Below are 20,368 nucleotides of genomic sequence, written 5' to 3'. Positions count from 1 at the left end.
GGGTAGTGTTAGACATCGCCCGGATCGGATGAGGAGTTCGGCCCGGTGTGGTGAAGACAAGGTAGGGAGATCTTCAGGGGGGTAGTGTTAGGTTTATTTAAGGGGGGTTTGGGTTAGATTAGGGGTATGTGGGTGGTGGGTTATAATGTTGGGGGGTGGTATTGTGTTTTTTTTTTTCAGGCAAAAGAGCAGTTTTCTTTGGGGCATGCCCCCACAAAAGGCCCTTTTAAGGGCTGGTAAGGTAAAAGAGCTTTGAACTTTTTTTAATTTAGAATAGGGTAGGGAATTTTTTTTATTTTGGGGGGCTTTATTATTTTATTAGGGAGCTTAGAATAGGTGTAATTAGCTTAAAAATTTTGTAATCTTTTTTTTATTTTTTGTAATTTAGTGTTTTTTTTTGTAATTTAGTTTATTTTATTTAATTGTATTTTTAGATAGATATTTGTAGTATATTTAATTTATTGATAGTGTAGGTGTATTTGTAACTTAGGTTAGGACTTATTTTACTGGTAATTGGGTAATTATTTTAACTAGGTAGCTATTAAATAGTTCATAACTATTTAATAGCTATTATACCTAGTTAAAATAATTAACAATTTACCTGTAAAATAAATATAAACCCTAACATAGCTTCAATGTAATTATTAATTATATTGTAGCTATCTTAGGGTTTATTTTATAGGTAAGTATTTAGATTTAAATAGGAATATTTTAGTTTATAATATAAATTAGATTTATTTAATAAGAATTTAGTTAGGGGTGTTAGGGTTAGATAGAGTTAATATAGTTAATATAAATACTATAGTAACTATATTAACTATATTAACCCTAATATAATTAGGGTTAATATAGTTAATATATATAATGTAATAACTATATTAACTATAATTTACTTAGGGTTAATATAGATAATATAGCTGGCGGCATGGTAGGTAGATTAAATTAGGGGTTAATAATTTTAATATAGATGGCGGCGGTGTAAGGGGCTTACATTAGGGGTTAATAACATTAATATAGGTGGCGGCGGTGTAGGGAGGGCAGGTTATAGGGCAAAAGAGCTGTTAACTTTGGGGCAAAGCCCCGCAAAAGGCTCTTTTAAGTTCTGGTAATAGAGCTTATTACTTTATGGATAATAGGTTAAGGGTTAATAATATTAATATAGCTGGCGGCGGTGTAAGGGGTCAGATTAGGGGATAGATCAGTTAGATGGTGGCGGTTTTAGGGACTCACAGTAGGGGGTTAGTTTATGTAGATGGCGGCGGTTTAGGGGTTAAATACTTTATTAGGGATTGCGGCGGGGGATCGCGGTTGACAGGTAGATAGACATTGCGCATGCGTTAGGTGTTAGGTTTTATTTAGCAGATTGGGGTTGACAGCTAGATAGACATTGCGCATGCAGGTTTATTTAGCAGCTAGTTTAGGGAGTTACGGGGGCTCCAATAGTCAGTGTAAGGCTTCTTACGGCTGCTTTTTGTGGCGAGGTGAAAATGGAGTAAGATTTCTCCATTTTCGCCACGTAAGTCCTTACGCTGTATATTGGATACCAAACTGCGCTGGTTTGGTATACCTGCCTATGGCCCAAAAAACTACGGGCGACGGCAGAAATATACGCGCGTAACTTCTAGGTTACGCCGTATATAGGATACCAAATCCGCGCAAATATTGGCGTCGCCGACTTTTGCGGGCGACGATTTTTATCGGATCGACCCCGTGGTTTCCAGATCACTGGAAACAAGAGTTAAGAAGCAGTGATAGGTCGCAAATGTGCAGGGGGCGGTATTGCACAAGCATTTCACTAGACATGCTTATGCAATGATAAATGCTGACAGCGTATCTGTCGGCATTTATCGATGTGGGGCGGACATGATCCATTTCCACCCGCACATTAATAAATCGGCCCCTAGGTTTCAGAAATGGTTAGGATGCAAATGCAAAATATCTTTATGTTTCATTATACCATAATATATACAGTTATTGAATGGAAAGTCTGTCTCTACTTTATACCTTACTACAACAATGAATTCATCAATTAATATATATTTTCCAAACCTTTCAAACTTACATAGTTTAAGAGATTTGTGACAGCACTTGACTTATAATTACTTTGACCTGCACAATGTCTTTTATATTAAATCCAGTTAGTTAGTGAATTAAGGCATGACATTTTTTAAATAACCATATGTATTTGCTCACTGTAAGAGACACTAGCTGACTGTAACCTCTTGGCTGTTGGTAAGAGCTACTATGGAGAAGCAATGCTCTGCTGACCTCTCCAGGAGCAAATTTGTTAACAGATTAAAGGTTTGTTAAACTAAAATTTCATTCCCCATAAAGGCATAGAATACGAATGGAGTGCCAAAATATTAGAGCTATTATGTGTTAACATTGCTTAAAGTGATTATAAACTTTTGCGAATTAAAGCCCAGTATCAAAAAATAATCTTAAAATCAGGAGCACTTTAATTCATTAAAGTTTACTTAGACGGTTATTTTTTTAAAATACTTACCATTGCGTTATGGTAAACATAATGCCGATCCTCCTCTCGCATCTCCTGCTTCCTTTAGAAGATCGATGACGAATCTGGTTTCCTCCAATTGTTGCGTGCCCCTTTTGGCATCCAGCTCATGAGGCACGCAACGATTGGAGGAAGCCGCAGTCACCATCCATATACTAAGGAAAGCAGGAGCAATAGTCAAGTGTGCGCTAACATCTGGATGTCAGATAGTTCAGGTGCACTAAATTACTCAGAGAATAGATTTTTTTTGGGGGTGCACTAAACAAATTGTGTTCACTAAGCCGATGGTGCCTCTGATCAAGTATTGGAGTTCTTTACTTAGCTATGTACTATAGTATATCATTGAATTTTAAGTATACAAAAGTATACACACATATATCTATACTATAATTGCATTTGTAATGTCCGTCAGCGTCGGCAGTTGCACACGCATCCTCAATGGAATGTTGGCAGCGCAAGGCCAAAAGAATTCACCTTGTGGATTCCAAAAATGGCAGGGTGGTGAAAGAATCCACCGAAGCAGCATAAGCTTCATCATGGTGGATGCAGCGAATGCAAACAGAGCATTACAAAAGCAAAAACTAACTGCCCGCATCAAGTATTAAAAAAAATAATAATAACCGCCCGCACAAAGTATAACAAAAAAAACCTAACCTTCCACACAAAGTATTAACACATACACCGCAAACCCACACATTGCAAAATAATAAAGTAATTAACCCCTTAATCCCTTAACCGTCAACCACCCATTTAGCAATAAACCAAATTACCCTATTAACCCCTAAACCACAAAACCCCCAAATCGCAATTAGCCTAATAACTCTATTAACCCCTAAACCGCAAAAACCTCACATCGCAATAAACATAATTAACCTATTAACCCCTAAACCGCAAAAAACCCCACATCGCATTAAACCTATTTACCCTATTAACCCCTAAACCGAAACCCCCCCCCACATCGCAATAAACATAACCTAAACCGCAAAACCGCCGACATTGCAAAAAACCCCACATCGCAATAAACCTAATTAACGTATTAACCCCTTAAACCGCCAAAACCCATAATGCAAATAACTAATTAAATAGCTAAGACCCCTAACCTAATACCCTCTAAATTAACACAAATTACCTAAAATAAAAAATACTAAAATTACAAAAAATAAAAAAGCTATAATTACAGAAAATAAAAAAAGCCTAACATTACAAAAAATAAAAAATCAAATTACCAAAGTTTAAAAAATTAAACCTAATCGTCATGAAAATAAAAAGCCCACCAAAATAAAAACACCCCCTAATCTAAGAATAAGCATTTGTAATATATACAGTATATAATGTACATACTGACACTTTAAATAATTTAGCATTCAGCCATATGTATTGAAAGGAAGTGTAAGTATAAGTGTCAGTTTGTACATGATTTTTAATAATGCTTATTTTTTCAGTGTCTATATTATTGATACAATAACTATGCATTATAAATTATGTGTGGGCGGAGTTGCGGAAATTGCCGATCGCAACTTTCGAAATTATTTTATGGGCATAGGAATTAACATATACGTCAGTGTCAATCAAGCACTGCACGTTTGTGGAAAGCCACACCTCTCGCTCACGGCAAATCGCGTGTGTTGCTCCCGACTAACCACGCCCCTTCCTCGCGCCGCTTAGTCAATTTAAATAATAAGTTAAAACATTATCTGACGCAGTTAGGAAAAAACAGTCTGTAAGGAAAGTTATTGTAGAGAGAGATCAGTTAGTTTAATAGCGGAACATCATATTTAGTTAAAATGTTTAGCATTATTACCTATTCTAACCAAAAGCTTTTATAAAAGCTAAAGATAAGCCTGTTGTTTTTTATTTTTAACAGCTTTTTTCAAAGCTTAAGTTGTGTAAAAAAAAAAAAAAACAATTGGACATATTTTTGTTGCAGCAGCCGGCAATTCTTTTTTTTTTTCTTGTCTACGTCTGTGGTCGTCCACCGCTATTTGCTTTGCCTGGCTCCACTCCTCCCCTATCTAGTGGCGTGTTTCCGGACCTTCACCTGCTGCCGCTTTCTTTTTTCTACGGACCTGGACATATTTTACCTCATAAGCTTCATAAAAAGCTAAATAACAGATGCTAAATATACTTATGCAGCTTTTTTAAAAGCTAAAGTAGTTTAAAAAAAAAAGTCTGTTTCTACATTTGTAGCTTAAAAAATAATTAGACTGCCCTCTCGGCAGGCTTATCGACTAGTATATATATAATTCTAAAGCAATATATGTTTTATCTTGTTTGTTCTCTGGAACAAAGCTTGCAGGAGATGTAAAGAATTTACGCCTAGATTACAAGTGTAGCGCTAACTAAAACTCAAGTGTGGAATGGTTTTCTCTCCCGTGAGAAGTTTTCAGCCTTGCTAGCCTCACTAGTCCTTATGTTATTAAATATTATTTAATAACATAAGGACTGGTGAGGCTAGCAAGGCTGAAAATGCTCGTGGGAGCCTAACAAAAACCATATCGCCCTTGCGTTGCAGTTAGTGCTACACTTGTAATCTAGGCGTTGGTTATCAGGAACAGGTCATCACTCACCAGATAAGCAGAACCAGATGTAAGCACACAAGGTTAATCCAACAGAGTATTCAGTAGCCAAGTTAAAGTTCAATATCAGAGGTATCCATCAGGCATCAAAGGTCACAGCAAATGGAACCAGCAAAAGGATAGTAAAAAAGTTCTGTTTCAAAGTTCAGTAGCCAGTAGATCAGGGTGTAACACATAGAAAGTCTGGCACTCTCTTGCAAGCACACAACTAAAAGCAAAATGGAAGAGTTAGTTACTGCATTTGGCCAAATGGGGATAAACCCAGGAAAATGTCAAGATCTCTTCCTCCCTGGGTGCCTAACCTACTGAACCATCTTGCTTTTAACCTAGCTAAGTGCTTACAAGAGAGTGCCAGACTTTCTATGTGGTGTGTTAATAATTTTGTTTTGTAATTCTCCCTATGGGCTTTGAGCCCCGGCTTATCTAGGGTTAACTGCCTGCATCATAGTATGCTGCACATCGGTCTGAGAGTGCTGGGGACTACCCAGGGCTGTTCATTTTGCATGGTCATGGGATGGGTACCCAGTAGATTTTTGTGTACCTTAGGTGTAGGAAATATAAATATAACTGAAATACTTTGTTTCCATATAGTTTACATGTGTTTAGTTTTGCAAACTTTTAAGAGACATTTGTCTCCAAAAGCACTACATTTTCAGCTGCTTGTAATTTGAATGCTAATAACGCTCCCTGCACTGTCTTAAGTATAAAGCATGCTAAAAAATATTCTATGGTTTACCCTATTTTAACCATCTATTTGTAATACCAGATTGTGCGCTAATTTTAGCGTGGGACTCAGCACAAGAGAACACAATCTGCTCTATCGATTGTACTTCATTTGTAATTTAGACCAAAATGTTTTGTCATGCACAAATTAAAAAAGGTAGGGGTGTATTCGACATAATGCAGACCCTTAAAGGGACACTAAACCAAATTATTTCTTTCATGATTCCGATAAAGCATGCCATTTTAAGCAACTTTCTAATTTACTCCTATTATCATTTTTTTTCTTCGGTTTCTTGCTATCTTTATTTCAAAAAGCAGGAATGTAAGCTAATGAGCGCACCCCAGGTGCTGAACCAAAAATGGGCTGGCTCCTAAGCTTACATTCCTGCTTTTCAAATAAAGATAGCAAGAGAACAAAGAAAATTGATAATAGGAGTAAATTAGAAATTTGCTTAACATTCCATGCTCTATCTGAATCATGAAAGAAAAAAATTGGGTTTAGTAACCCTTTAACATTCCTACATTCTGCTTAGTGATTGGATGATATGTGCAAGACCTCATTTATATTCGTCTCTAATTGACCACAGTAGAGAAAGTTAGATAAACACTATTCAAGAGGTTTTTCAAGACGTGTCCTGGGCCGGCTGCAGGGCAATGAAAATTTTACTAATTAAATGACAGTCACCTAGATTACGAGTTTTGCTTTAAACAGGGTGCAAAAATAACGCCAGCAAATTTGCATTATTGCACTCTCCATAGCGCTGCCATTACGAGTTAATGAAAAGCCTCCTTATGATGTGCGTTAAGCTCCATACTGCACAAAAGCTAAGGGAAGAGTTTACGTGCTCCGTATGGAGCTTGATGCCCCGTGTTTCTGGCGAGCAAAAAAAAATAACAAAAGTTATGAAGCAGCGGTCACAAAGACCGCTGCTCCATAACCTGTCCGCCTGCTCTGAGCAGGCGGACACACAGCCCCACAATACAACCCGATCGAGTACGATCGGGTTGATTGACACCCCCTCCGCGAGTCTGCAGGGGGCGTATTGCTCGCCGTATTCAGCGAAGTGTGGCGGACCCTAGAGTTTAGGGGTTAATAGGTAGTTTATGGGTGTTAGTGTACTTTGTTACACTTTAGTTATGAGTTTTGTGTAACAGTTTTCATTCATTGTATACCCCTATCATTGTACCCAGCTACGGAATTTGGCGGCGCTATACAAATAAATGATAATAATAATAAATAATAATAATAACTACTGCTCTCAGATGGCGGTATGGATCGTTTCGGTATAGGCTGTAATGCAAGCATTTTTAGCCGGACTACACAACCTGTAATAGCGGCGCTATGGAAAATTACACACTCAAATGTCATTTTTATGAGTGTGGAATGGACGTTGTGTTACAGGCTAAAATGCTTGCGGTACAGCTATACCACCGCAACTCGTAATATGCGTTACTGGCCATTCCAGGGTAATGGCGAATTTTTCAAGTGTTAATAGCCATTTCTCTTGTTAAGTGTAGTCAGTCCACGGGTCATCCATTACTTATGGAATATATCTCTTCCTAACAGGAAGCTGCAAGAGGATCACCCAAGCAGAGCTGCTATATAGCTCCTCCCCTCACATGTCATATTCAGTCATTCTCTTGCAGCCTAACTAAAGATAGGTCGCTGTGAGAGGTCTGTGGTGTTTTTTTAACTTAGTTTATTTCTACAATCAAAAGTTTGTTATTTTAAATGGCACCGGAGTGTGCTGTTTATTCTCAGGCAGCATTAGAAGAAGAATCTGCCTGCGTTTTCTATGATCTTAGCAGACGTAACTAAGATCCACTGGCTGTTCTCATCTGAGGAGTGAGGTAACTTCAGAAAAGGGGAATAGCATGCAGGGCCCCCCTGCAAATGAGGTATGTGCAGTAATTATTTTTCTGAGGAATGGAATTGACTGAGAAAATACTGCTGATACCAATGTAAAGTAAGTTCAGCCTTAAATGCAGTGATAGCGACTGGTATTAGGCTGATGAGTGTGTGTACACTGAATGTATTTTTCTAAGGAATGGAATTGACTCTGAAAATACTGTTAATACTGAAATAATGTATGAGCCTTAACTGCAGTAAAAGCGACTGGCAGCAGGCTTATTAATAACAATTCATAACTTTTCAAATGTATGTTTAAAACGTTTACTGGCATGTTAATCGTTTTTTGTGAGGTACTTGGTGATAAAACTTATTGGGGCATGATTTTTACCACATGGCCATCTTTGTTTTCTGCATAGAAACAGTTTTCTGAGCTTCCCCACTGTTGTAATATGAGTGGGAGGGGCCTATTTTAGAGCTTTTTAGCGCAGTAAAAATTCAGTCACAATCTGTCTACTTCATCCTCCATGATCCAGATCGTCTCTAGAGAGCTCAGGGGTCTTCAAAATTCATTTTGAGGGAGGTAATCAGTCATAGCAGACCTGTGACAGTGTGTTTTGACTGTGAGAAAAACGTTAATTATTAAATTGTTATCCGTTTTTGGGTATTAAGGGGTTAATCATCCATTTGCTGGTGGGTGCAATCCTTTGCTAACTTAATACATTTACTGTGAAAAATTGGTTGCTATAACTATTTTGGTTCATTGTTATTTCAACTGTGACAGCTTTTTGTGCTTCTTAAAGGCACAGTAGCGTTTTTTATATTGCTTGTAAATTTATTTAGAAAAGTATTTCCAAGCTTGCTAGTCTCATTGCTAGTCTGTTTAAACATGTCTGACACAGATGAATCTCTTTGTTCACTATGTTTAAAGGCCAATGTGGAGCCCAATAGAAATTTGTGTACTAATTGCATTGATGCTACTTTAAATAAAAGTCAATCTTTACATGTAAAGAAATTATCACCAGACAACGAGGGGGAAGTTATGCCGACTAACTCTCCTCACGTGTCAGTACCTTTGCCTCCCGCTCAGGAGGTGCGTGATTTTGTGGCGCCAAGTACATCAGGGAGGACCTTACAAATCACTTTGCAAGGCATGGCTACTGTTATGACAGAAGTATTATCTAAATTGCCAGAATTAAGAGGCAAGCGCGATAGCTCTGGGTTAAGGATAGAGCGCGCGGATGAGGTGAGAGCCATGTCAGATACTGCGTCACAGTTTGCAGAACGTGAAGACGGAGAGCTTCATTCTGTGGGTGACGGATCTGATCCAGGGAGACTGGATTCAGAGATTTCTAATTTTAAATTTAAGCTTGAGAACCTCCGCATATTGCTAGGGGAGGTATTAGCGGCTCTGAATGATTGTAACACGGTTGCAATTCCAGAAAAATTATGTAGGTTGGATAGATACTATGCGGTACTGGTGTGTACTGACGTGTTTCCTATACCTAAAAGGCTTACAGAGATTATTAGCAAGGAGTGGGATAGACCTGGTGTGCCTTTTTCCCCTCCTCCCATATTTAGGAAAATGTTTCCTATAGACGCCACCACACGAGACTTATGGCAGACGGTCCCTAAGGTGGAGGGAGCAGTTTCTACTTTAGCTAAGCGTACCACTATCCCGGTGGAGGATAGTTGTGCCTTTTCAGATCCAATGGATAAGAAATTAGAGGGTTACCTTAAGAAAATGTTTGTTCAACAAGGTTTTATCTTACAGCCCCTTGCATGCATTGCGCCTGTCACTGCTGCGGCGGCATTCTGGTTTGAGTCTCTGGAAGAGGCCATTCGCACAGCCCCATTGGATGAAATTATGAACAAGCTTAAAGCACTTAAGCAAGCTAACGCATTTGTTTCTGATGCCGTCGTACATTTAACCAAACTTACGGCTAAGAACTCCGGATTCGCCATCCAAGCGCGCAGAGCGCTATGGCTTAAATCCTGGTCAGCTGACGTGACTTCTAAATCTAAATTGCTTAATATTCCTTTCAAAGGGCAGACCTTATTCGGGCCTGGCTTGAAAGAAATTATAGCTGACATTACGGGAGGTAAGGGCCATGCTCTACCTCAGGACAGGGCCAAATCAAAGGCCAAACAGTCTAATTTTCGTGCCTTTCGTAACTTCAAGGCAGGAGCAGCATCAACTTCCTCCGCTCCAAAACAGGAAGGAGCTGTTGCTCGTTACAGGCAGGGCTGGAAAGTTAACCAGTCCTGGAACAAGGGCAAGCAGGCCAAGAAACCTGCTGCTGCCCCCAAGACAGCATGAAGAGAGGGCCCCCTATCCGGAAACGGATCTAGTGGGGGGCAGACTTTCTCTCTTCGCCCAGGCTTGGGCAAGAGATGTCCAGGATCCCTGGGCGTTGGAGATCATATCTCAGGGATATCTCCTGGACTTCAAAACTTCTCCTCCACGAGGGAGATTTCATCTTTCAAGCTTATCAGCAAACCAAATAAAGAAAGAGGCGTTTCTATGCTGTGTACAAGACCTCTTACTAATGGGGGTGATCCACCCAGTTCCGCGGACGGAACACGGGCAGGGATTCTATTCAAATCTATTTGTGGTTCCCAAGAAAGAGGGAACCTTCAGACCAATCTTGGACTTAAAAATCCTAAACAAATTTCTAAGAGTTCCATCATTCAAAATGGAAACTATTCGAACCATCCTTCCCATGATCCAAGAGGGTCAGTACATGACCACAGTGGACTTAAAGGATGCCTACCTTCACATACCGATTCACAAGGATCATTATCGGTACCTAAGATTTGCTTTCCTAGACAGGCATTACCAGTTTGTAGCTCTTCCCTTCGGATTAGCTACGGCTCCAAGAATCTTTACAAAAGTTCTGGGCTCACTTCTGGCGGTACTAAGACCGCGAGGCATATCGGTGACTCCGTACCTAGACGACATTCTGATACAAGCGTCAAGTTTTCAAACTGCCAAGTCTCATACAGAGATAGTTCTGGCATTTCTGAGGTCGCATGGGTGGAAGGTGAACGTGGAAAAGAGTTCTCTATTACCACTTACAAGAGTTCCCTTTCTAGGGACTCTTATAGATTCTGTAGAGATGAAAATTTACCTGACAGAGGCCAGGTTATTAAAACTTCTAAATGCTTGCCGTGTCCTTCATTCCATTCCACACCCGTCAGTAGCTCAGTGCATGGAAGTAATCGGCTTAATGGTAGCGGCAATGGACATAGTACCATTTGCGCGCCTGCATCTCAGACCGCTGCAATTGTGCATGCTAAGTCAGTGGAACGGGGATTACTCAGATTTGTCCCCCCTACTAAATCTGGATCAAGAGACCAGAGATTCTCTTCTATGGTGGCTTTCTCGGCCACATCTGTCCAAGGGGATGACCTTTCGCAGGCCAGATTGGACGATTGTAACAACAGACGCCAGCCTTCTAGGCTGGGGCGCAGTCTGGAACTCCCTGAAAGCTCAGGGATTATGGACTCAGGAGGAGAAACTCCTCCCAATAAATATTCTGGAATTAAGAGCAATATTCAATGCTCTCCTAGCTTGGCCTCAGTTAGCAACTCTGAGGTTCATCAGATTTCAGTCGGACAACATCACGACTGTGGCTTACATCAACCATCAAGGGGGAACCAGAAGTTTCCTAGCGATGTTGGAAGTCTCAAAGATAATTCGCTGGGCAGAGTCTCACTCTTGCCACCTGTCAGCGATTTACATCCCAGGCGTGGAGAACTGGGAGGCGGATTTTCTAAGTCGCCAGACTTTTCATCCGGGGGAGTGGGAACTTCATCCGGAGGTCTTTGCTCAACTGATTCATCGTTGGGGTAAACCAGATCTGGATCTCATGGCGTCTCGTCAGAACGCCAAGCTTCCTCTTTACGGATCCAGGTCCAGGGACCCGGGAGCGGTGCTGATAGATGCTCTGACAGCCCCTTGGGTCTTCAACATGGCTTATGTGTTTCCACCGTTCCCGATGCTTCCTCGTTTGATTGCCAAGATCAAACAGGAGAGAGCTTCGGTGATTCTGATAGCGCCTGCGTGGCCACGCAGGACCTAGTATGCAGACCTAGTGGACATGTCGTCCTGTCCACCGTGGTCTCTGCCTCTGAGACAGGACCTTCTAATTCAGGGTCCTTTCAACCATCCAAATCTAATTTCTCTGAGGCTGACTGCATGGAGATTGAACACTTGATTCTATCAAAGCGTGGCTTCTCGGAGTCGGTTATTGATACCTTAATACAGGCTAGGAAGCCTGTTACCAGAAAAATTTACCATAAGATATGGCGTAAATATTTATATTGGTGCGAATCCAAGAGTTACTCATGGAGTAAGGTTAGGATTCCTAGGATATTGTCCTTTCTACAAGAGGGTTTAGAAAAGGGCTTATCTGCTAGTTCGTTAAAGGGACAGATTTCTGCTCTGTCTATTCTTCTACACAAACGTCTGGCTGAAGTTCCAGACGTTCAGGCTTTTTGTCAGGCTTTAACTAGGATTAAGCCTGTGTTTAAGACTGTTGCTCCGCCGTGGAGCTTAAACTTAGTTCTTAATGTTCTTCAAGGCGTTCCATTTGAACCCCTTCATTCCATTGATATCAAGCTGTTATCCTGGAAGGTTTTGTTTTTGATGGCTATTTCCTCGGCTCGAAGAGTCTCTGAGTTATCTGCCTTACATTACATAAGTAATGGATGACCCGTGGACTGACTACACTACAAGAGAAATAAATTTATCAGGTAAGCATAAATTATGTTATCGCAACACTTGTAATCTAGCCGAGTATTTTTTAAGCATTAATTTTGCATGTAGATATTTTCTAATGCTTTAAATCAGTGATTTTCAACCTTTTTTTTTGCCATGGCACACTTTTTTACATTAAAAAATCCTGCTGCACACCACCATCCCAAAATGTTACAAAATCACACATTGTAGCCTAATACAGCATATATATATATATATATATATATATATATATATACACATACATACACACACATACTGCACTGTGCTGTCATGCCATGATTCCTACAAACTATACATGACATATTGACATTCATTCACAATTAATCATAATGATTATCTGTGAATGAATGTCAATATGTCACGGTTGTAAATGATGCCTGATGAGCCTGTCACATACCTCCCAATATTTCAAAATTTGTAAGAGGGACACCCCCACTGGCTGGAACTGTTCTGGAGGAGGAGCAAAGCTGCGCCAGCATGCATGGGGGGTTGAAGTGTCGCGGCGTGTAGAGCTGGCACTAGACATGTGTTGTGTTGGGTGGGGGTTCCTTCCAAGTGTGAACACGGGTCGGGGAAGTGAGCTGCCACTGCGCTGTTACCCTCAGTCATCATCTCACTCAAAATAAAAAAACGGCCCAGAATAAAAAACAAGCAAAATTTAATAAATATGTCACACTGTTGTCAGTCTGCCGCGGCACACTTGAGGATCTCTCATGGCACACTGGTTGAAAAACACTGCTTTAAATCATTTCTGATGAATAATTGTACTTTTTTTGCTTTTAATAATCTGTATTTATTTATAAAATTGGTCTTAATTACATTTTCACACTGTTTTTTATTAGTGGTGCTTCAATGGCAAATGCATAAATGTTGGAAAACAACCGGAGACTATTAATGGCAGATGGGGTGCATGGACTCCTTGGTCTCACTGTACAAGAACATGCGGAGCAGGAGTGCAAAGTGCAGAAAGAAAATGTAACAACCCAGAGTAAGTAATCTAGATAACAAAAGAAATACAAACAAAATAATACATTTCAAATGAAAATAAAAGCGTATTGTTCAGAGGCATAACTAGAAACCACATGGCCCTGGTGCAAGAATCTAAGAAGGGACCCCCCACCCCCCAAAAAAGTGCATTTGATACATATATTTTTTTCTTCTTTTTTTTAACATTAAACACAGAAAAAAATGTGAATCAGATTACATGTCTGCAAAAGTAGGTACCCTGTGCCCACAGTCTGTGAGATGGTCTGACCCCCTATTACTGTATATAGTGACACTGTTTAACCCACCAGTACTGTATATAGTGAGTTAGTAACACAGTCTGTAATCTGCCGGTGAGATGGCTGGCCTAACCCTACCCGTCCCAGTACTTTATAAAGTGACCACAGTAGTCTGTGACATGGTCCAGCCCCCCGTACTGTATATAGTGGTACTGTATAGACTGACACTGTTTACCCCCTCCCCCATGCTGTAGTAACAAGGTCTGTAATTTGCTTGTTCCACAAACATACACACGCATACATACACACACAGTCACATACATACACACACACATAAACACCAATGGGTAAAACAGAAAGACTAACCCCTGTAGTCAGAGACACTAGTGAAGCATCATGTCACACTCACATGATATCAGTGCAGTCAGTGACAGGTCAACGTTTTTTATTATAAAATATATATATATATATATATATATATTTTTTTTTTTTTTTTAATCTGGGCCCCCACCCTTGGGGGTCCAGTCACAACTGCGACCTCTGCACCCCCTGTGGTTTTGTTCCTGGTATTGTTATAGCGATGTACATACTGAAATAAGTTATTGGGTATTTTTAAAATACTACATTGCAAGTTGCAGATATTAGTGAGATTCTGGCATTGCAGCCTATAGATGCTTCATAATTTGTATTTATCTAGATCAGATTGGGGTTGAAAGATTAATCAATAAACATTAAAAACTGACTCCGCTGGTCATCCATCATAATCAGTTACCTATCGCTAGGTGACTTGCTTTTGACCATATTCTGAGAGCCACTAAAGATTCTACATAAATAAAATAAATTGTCTGACATTAGGCGCTGGGCACTTCTTTGCAATGTTTGTCAAACTGATTGGTTAAAGAAAAGGTTCCTTTTTCTATGGGATAAATAAACTAAATGTGTACCACTCTGTTTCCAAATCTTTATAACATGGGGTAACATCACAACCTTGCTAGTTGTGTACAATTAAACATTTTCTTCCTGAGACAAAAATAAGAAAAACACAGTGGTTAAACCAGTATTACAGACCTCAAGCTACTCAAATCATAAAATCCTTTAGACATTTACTAGAATGTTTTCATATTTCCTGCAGACCAATACAGTGTCCCAGTACATGCATTATTAAAGGGATAGTAAACACCAAAAATGTTATTGTTTAAAAAGATAGATAATCCCTTTATTTACCATTCCCCAGTTTTGCATAAAAACACCTATTAAAATATACTTTTTACCTCTGTAATTACCTTGTATCTAAGCTTCTGCCAACTGCCTCCTTACCTCAGATCTTTTGACAGACTTGCATTTCAGGCAATTAGTGCTGACTCTTAAATAACTTTATGTGCATAAGAACATTATTATCTATATGAAACACATGAACTAACACCCTCTAGCTGTGAAAAGCTGTCAAATTCATTCAGATTAGAGGCAGCCTTCAAGGTTTTAGAAATTTGCATATGAGCCCATCTAGGTTTAGCTTTCAACTAAAAATAACAAGAGAACAAAGCAAATTTGATGATAAAAGTACTATCCCTATAAACTACTAGAGCTGGTATTATGTGCTATAGGTGTACTGGTATTAACCTTCCCAGTGTGTCAGTATCCACCCCCCTTAAAAAATAAACTATTTGATTCTAGTATTCAGACGGAACCTTTAACCCTTTGAGTGCTAATGACGGCTCTGAGCCGTCACAGAGTTTCCCACTCTGGTACTAATGACTGACCCGTCACTAGCACTATCCCACCTTGAGGGAGATCTGGGGGCTCCCACCCGCTCCTACCACGGCGATCGTGCCTGCAGAGTGACAGGCATCGCTGGGGCTTCCCGTTTTGTGTGGTGATGTCACGCGCAATAATGTGATGACATCACCGCACAACTTTATTTATACTTAACAATGTTAAGTATAGGAGCAGGGGGCAAGCTGCTTAGAAGCCTGTATCTCAGGCATCTAAGCAGCTACAGACCCCCAAGACCCACCATTGGAAAGGTAATCGCCTAACCTTTCAGTGTAAGTGTTGGGGGTCTGTTCAAAACATAAAAATAAAAATAAAAAAAACATTAAAAAATCTTAGCACCCAGGTGGGAAAGTGCTTAGCACTCAAAGGGTTAACCTGGGTACTTAAAGGGACACTGAACATTTTTTTCTTTCATGATTCAGATAGAGCATGCAATTTTTTTTTTTTTTTTTTAAATCATTTTTATTGTTTTTTTAAACATAACAAGGTTAAGATTTTACAGTTTGCTTAGTTCGTGGTACATGAAAGCGATACAAGAAGCGGGTAAAACATAGTAGGATCAAGTGTTAACAGAGAGTCTACCAACTTCATGACATTAAGGTGACCAAGCAAAAAGCAAAGTTCCACTTTAGATCCATCTAGTCATGGTTCTGTTTGATTCAGTGTCTTAACTGTTGTGAAGAGAAGATTCTAGTAGGCGATAGGTGAGACCAGTCTTGTATTCTTCACCTGGTTATAGTCTCATAACTAAGACAGGGTCTCGTGAGACCAATAAAAACAAAACAAACAATCCAATAACAATAGTTTAACATATACTTAGGTAGCAAGAATAAAGGGCTAATAGGTATATCCATATATTTTTAGATTCGTTGGGGCGTTGCGGTCTATCGGAAAGGTAAATACTAGAGCGCAACAGGATGAGCTCAATTGGTGGTGGATGTAGGGCCCTATAGGTTACTATGTATGTCTTGTTGTCTCCAGTGTCGGGACTAGTGTGGTTATTATGATGCGTCTCCCTTTTCCCTTAAGCATTTAATCTGCCTGAGTCTATTGTCTGCATTAACTGTTCCCAATAAAATTTTATGTCCAGGAACATATTCAATTGTCCTCTCCTGTAATAACCATACTGTTCTAGTGGTAGGGTATCTTCTATTCTTATTTTCCATTGCTGGATGGATGGAGTTTGCGTAGACTTCCAGTTTAATGCTATTAGCGCCTTGGCGCTATTTAGGCACAATCTTATTAATTTTAGGCGTATTTTGCATCTGCAATTCGGTGGTAGATTCATTAAAGCTACCAGAGGTGTTAGTTTATGTTCAGAGCCCCCTACTGTTTGTAAGGCCTTTTCAACTAATTTCCAGAAAGGAGCAAGCTTTGGGCAATGCCACCATATGTGCACCATGGTGCCTGTTTCGCCACAGCCTCTCCAGCATAATGCTGAAGAGTCCGGGTATATTCTAAGGAGTCTATGCTGTGTCAGGTACCATCTCATCAGGATTTTAAAATTCATCTCTATTATTCTGGTGGACATTGAAGATTTATAAGTGTTAACAAAGATTGCCTTCCATGTTTCTTCATCTATTTGGGTATTTAGGTCTTGCTGCCAATGTGTGGTGAAAGCTGGGAGTGTGGTTTGGGTAGCATGTTCCAATATTTTTTTTGTGAGAGATAGTGTGCCTCTGGTCGGGGTAGTTATTGTACATAAGTTTTCGAAGGGTGTAAGGGGTCTCGTCAGATCTTTTTGGTAGTGGCTATTGCGTAAAAAATGGGATAGTTGGGAGTATTTTAGCCAATAGGCAAAGGCCCCATTTAGTATATGTGACATTTCCTGTCTAGGCTTGAGTCTACCCTTATCTAGTAGAGTCAAAAAAGGTATGGACTCAGATAGTTCCCACGTGGCTTTAGGATTCTGCAAGGGTTCATAGCCCCCTGTGAGTTCCATATTGGGTGAAGTAGGTGTAAGTGGGGATTTTGGCGAGGAGATTTTAGGGTACTTTTGGATTATAGTGTCCCATACCTCGAATATATGTTTATAAAGTGAGAATGTATGGCATATAGTGGGCTTAAGATTTCTATCCATCCAGCATATAGATCCGGGTTTCGGAGCTCTGAGTATCTGAGAATCTAGTGATATCCAGGCCTTTGACTCTGCTTTCTGGTGCCAGTTAAGGATTTGTTGTAGGGTAGTTGCTTGATAATATGACTCCACCTTAGGGACACCCAGGCCCCCATCTCGGAGTGGTCTAAATAAAGTTGATGCATTTATACATGGTTTTATCCTACCCCATATGAATGAATTAATGCTGCGCTGAAGCTGAGATAGATATGTTTTGGGTAGTGAGATGGGTATTGTTAGAGCATGCAATTTTAAGCAATTTTCTAATCTACTCCTATTATCAATTTTTCGTCATTCTCTTGCTATCGTTATTTGAAAGAATGTACGTTTAGAAGCCAGCCCATTTTTGGTTCACAACCTGGGTTGTCCTTGCTGATTGGACAGCACCAATAAACAAGTGCTGTCCAGGGTTTTAACCAAAAATTGTCCGGCTCCTTAGCTTAGATGCCTTCTTTTTCAAATAAAGAGAGCAAGAGAACAAAGAAAAATTGATAATAGGAGTAAATTAGAAAGTAGCGTAAAATTGCATGCTCTTTCTGAATCATGAAATAAAAAATGTGGGTTTAGTGTCCCTTTAACAAGTCAGGTTTAAAATATATACATACATATAATATAAAATGTCTAATAATTTAAAAAATAAATACTCTGAGGGACTCTCTTCACAAGCCACTACATAAAATGGACTAAGAGTTCCGATTTCAAAGCATAAATAAGAATTCAAGGGAAACAAATTTCTCTAATTTTTATCTTCTATGATGTGGTAAAAGCAATGTTGTCCCTGGAATTTAAATTGTACTCCAATGTGAACCACTGTTCTTTCAAGGGACAGTCAAAATTAAACTTTCATGATTCAGATAGGGCATGTCATTTTAACCAACTTTCCAATTAAATTTTATCATTAAATTTGCTTTGTTCTATTGGTATTCTTTGTTGAAAGCTAAACCTAGGTAGGCTTATATGCTAATGTCTAAGACCTTGAAGGCTGCCTCTTATCTCAGTGCATTTCGACAGTTTTTATCAGCTAGACAGCGCTATTTCATGCGTGCCATATAGATAACATTGTAATAACTCACTTGGAGTTATTTATAAGTCAGCACTGATTGGCTAAAATGCAAGTCTGTCAAAAAAACTGAGATAAGGGGGCAATCTGCAGAAAATGCATAGGTACAAAGTAATCACAGAGGTAAAATGTATATTAATATAACAGTGTTGGTTATGCAGAACTGGGGAATGGGTAATAAAGGGATTATCTATCTTTTTAAAAAATAACAAATTTCAAGTGTCTCTTGAACAAACTTGTAACTCTGGGTTGACTATAACGGTATCTACAGCCAATCCGGATGTAACTCATGGGAGTGTGTATTCAGCAACAGTGGAAGTGAGGGAGAAAGTGCCTTTTGATGCTATTTGTTTTAGCATTATTTTGATAAATATGCAGCTTAAAATGTAAAAGCTTCAGTAAGGTAGGGACGTCTGTGTATCTTTAAGATAGGAAAACCATTTAATTGTTCTTTATAACAGCTGTCCAGTGTTAAAAAAGATTTTTAAAGGGACATGAAAACCACATCTTTTACTTTTATGATTTAGATAGAGCCTACATTTTTAAACAGCTCTCCAATTTACTTCTATTATCAGATTGTTGATGGAACAGCAGTGCAATGAGCTAGCTAAATACAATGCGTGTGCCAATGACAAGAGGAATATTTGAATCCATACATCAGCAGCTAGCTCCTAATAATTACGCCTGAGCCTACCTAGATATGATTTTTGAACAGAAGATATCAAGAGAACAAAGCAAATTATATAACATAAGTATACTTGTAGTAATTTCATTATGAAAATCCAGTTTTATGAGCTTTGCATCATTTCTAATAGCATTGAAATTTAACAATATTATTAAAGAGATGAGTTAAAAATTTAAAAATGAGCAGCATATTATACAACACAAACGGCTAAATTACGAGTGGAATGCTAACGCAATCGCGATGTTCTAAGTTCTACTTTTTACACGCGTCAGGTTTTTGCTCGCCCGCTAACATTTTACTTTCAACTCATAATATGAGTGCAACCTCCATCTAGCCAGCACTAAATAGCTTGCCACTCATAATCTAGTCCAAAATGTCTAATACATAAATCAGCAAGATTTGAATATGTATTATAAATAGCATATCCTTCAGAAAATAAAATTTCTAAAATTTGTTTAAAAAAATGGAAAGATTTGGAATTTGACACACAGAAGTTTTACGTTCTGAGATGGATCCTATAACATAAAAGATAAAAAAGAAAGTAATCTAGGGCCCTTGTAGTTTTAAAATTCCCACATTTAAGGAGAAGTGATGTTAAGCTTCACTAACATTTAATAAATAAAAGAGAAAAAAAATCAATGAAGGCTGCATCATAGCAAGCTGTTCCTTGTAATCTCTAGACCTGCTCTCAGAAATCAATATGCTCTTGTGTGTATGTGTATTATTTCTGGGAGTCAGGTATATGTGTGAATCAAAGCTAACATTTGGTGAAAATATATTAGCATAGTATTCTCATAGTACTTCAAATTTGTCTACTGTGTGTGTCTGTATCGGAGATATTGAATGAATTTGCTGATACTTTATAAATAAAAATATTTTAAAAAATAAGTAAACGTTGCAAAGTGAAACAAATAGGAAGTGTATGTTTGTGTTCAGCTAATACATATGTATATGTAACCCATTGGCTGACAAGTACAAATTTATTTCTGTAACACAAATAGAGACAAATAGTACAAATAGAGATGTGCATTCGTGTTTGGACGAATGCACATTCGTCACGAAAATCTAATCTTTCATGTAATT

General features: G+C 38.9%; 1 protein-coding gene across 1 annotated transcript in view; it reads left to right on the top strand.

Moving 5' to 3' along the window:
• ADAMTS12 (ADAM metallopeptidase with thrombospondin type 1 motif 12) overlaps positions 1-20,368 on the top strand; it is a 1,263,798-nt gene that overhangs the window by 718,687 nt on the left and 524,743 nt on the right. The window contains exon 11 of the mRNA XM_053701185.1: positions 13,271-13,416. Within this exon, the coding sequence (XP_053557160.1) occupies positions 13,271-13,416 (146 nt within the window). The remainder of the gene's footprint in view (positions 1-13,270; positions 13,417-20,368) is intronic.

The sequence above is a fragment of the Bombina bombina genome, chromosome 2, assembly GCF_027579735.1.
Source record: "Bombina bombina isolate aBomBom1 chromosome 2, aBomBom1.pri, whole genome shotgun sequence".
Taxonomy (NCBI): Eukaryota; Metazoa; Chordata; class Amphibia; order Anura; family Bombinatoridae; genus Bombina; species Bombina bombina.
This window is presented reverse-complemented; position numbering and strand designations above follow the sequence as displayed.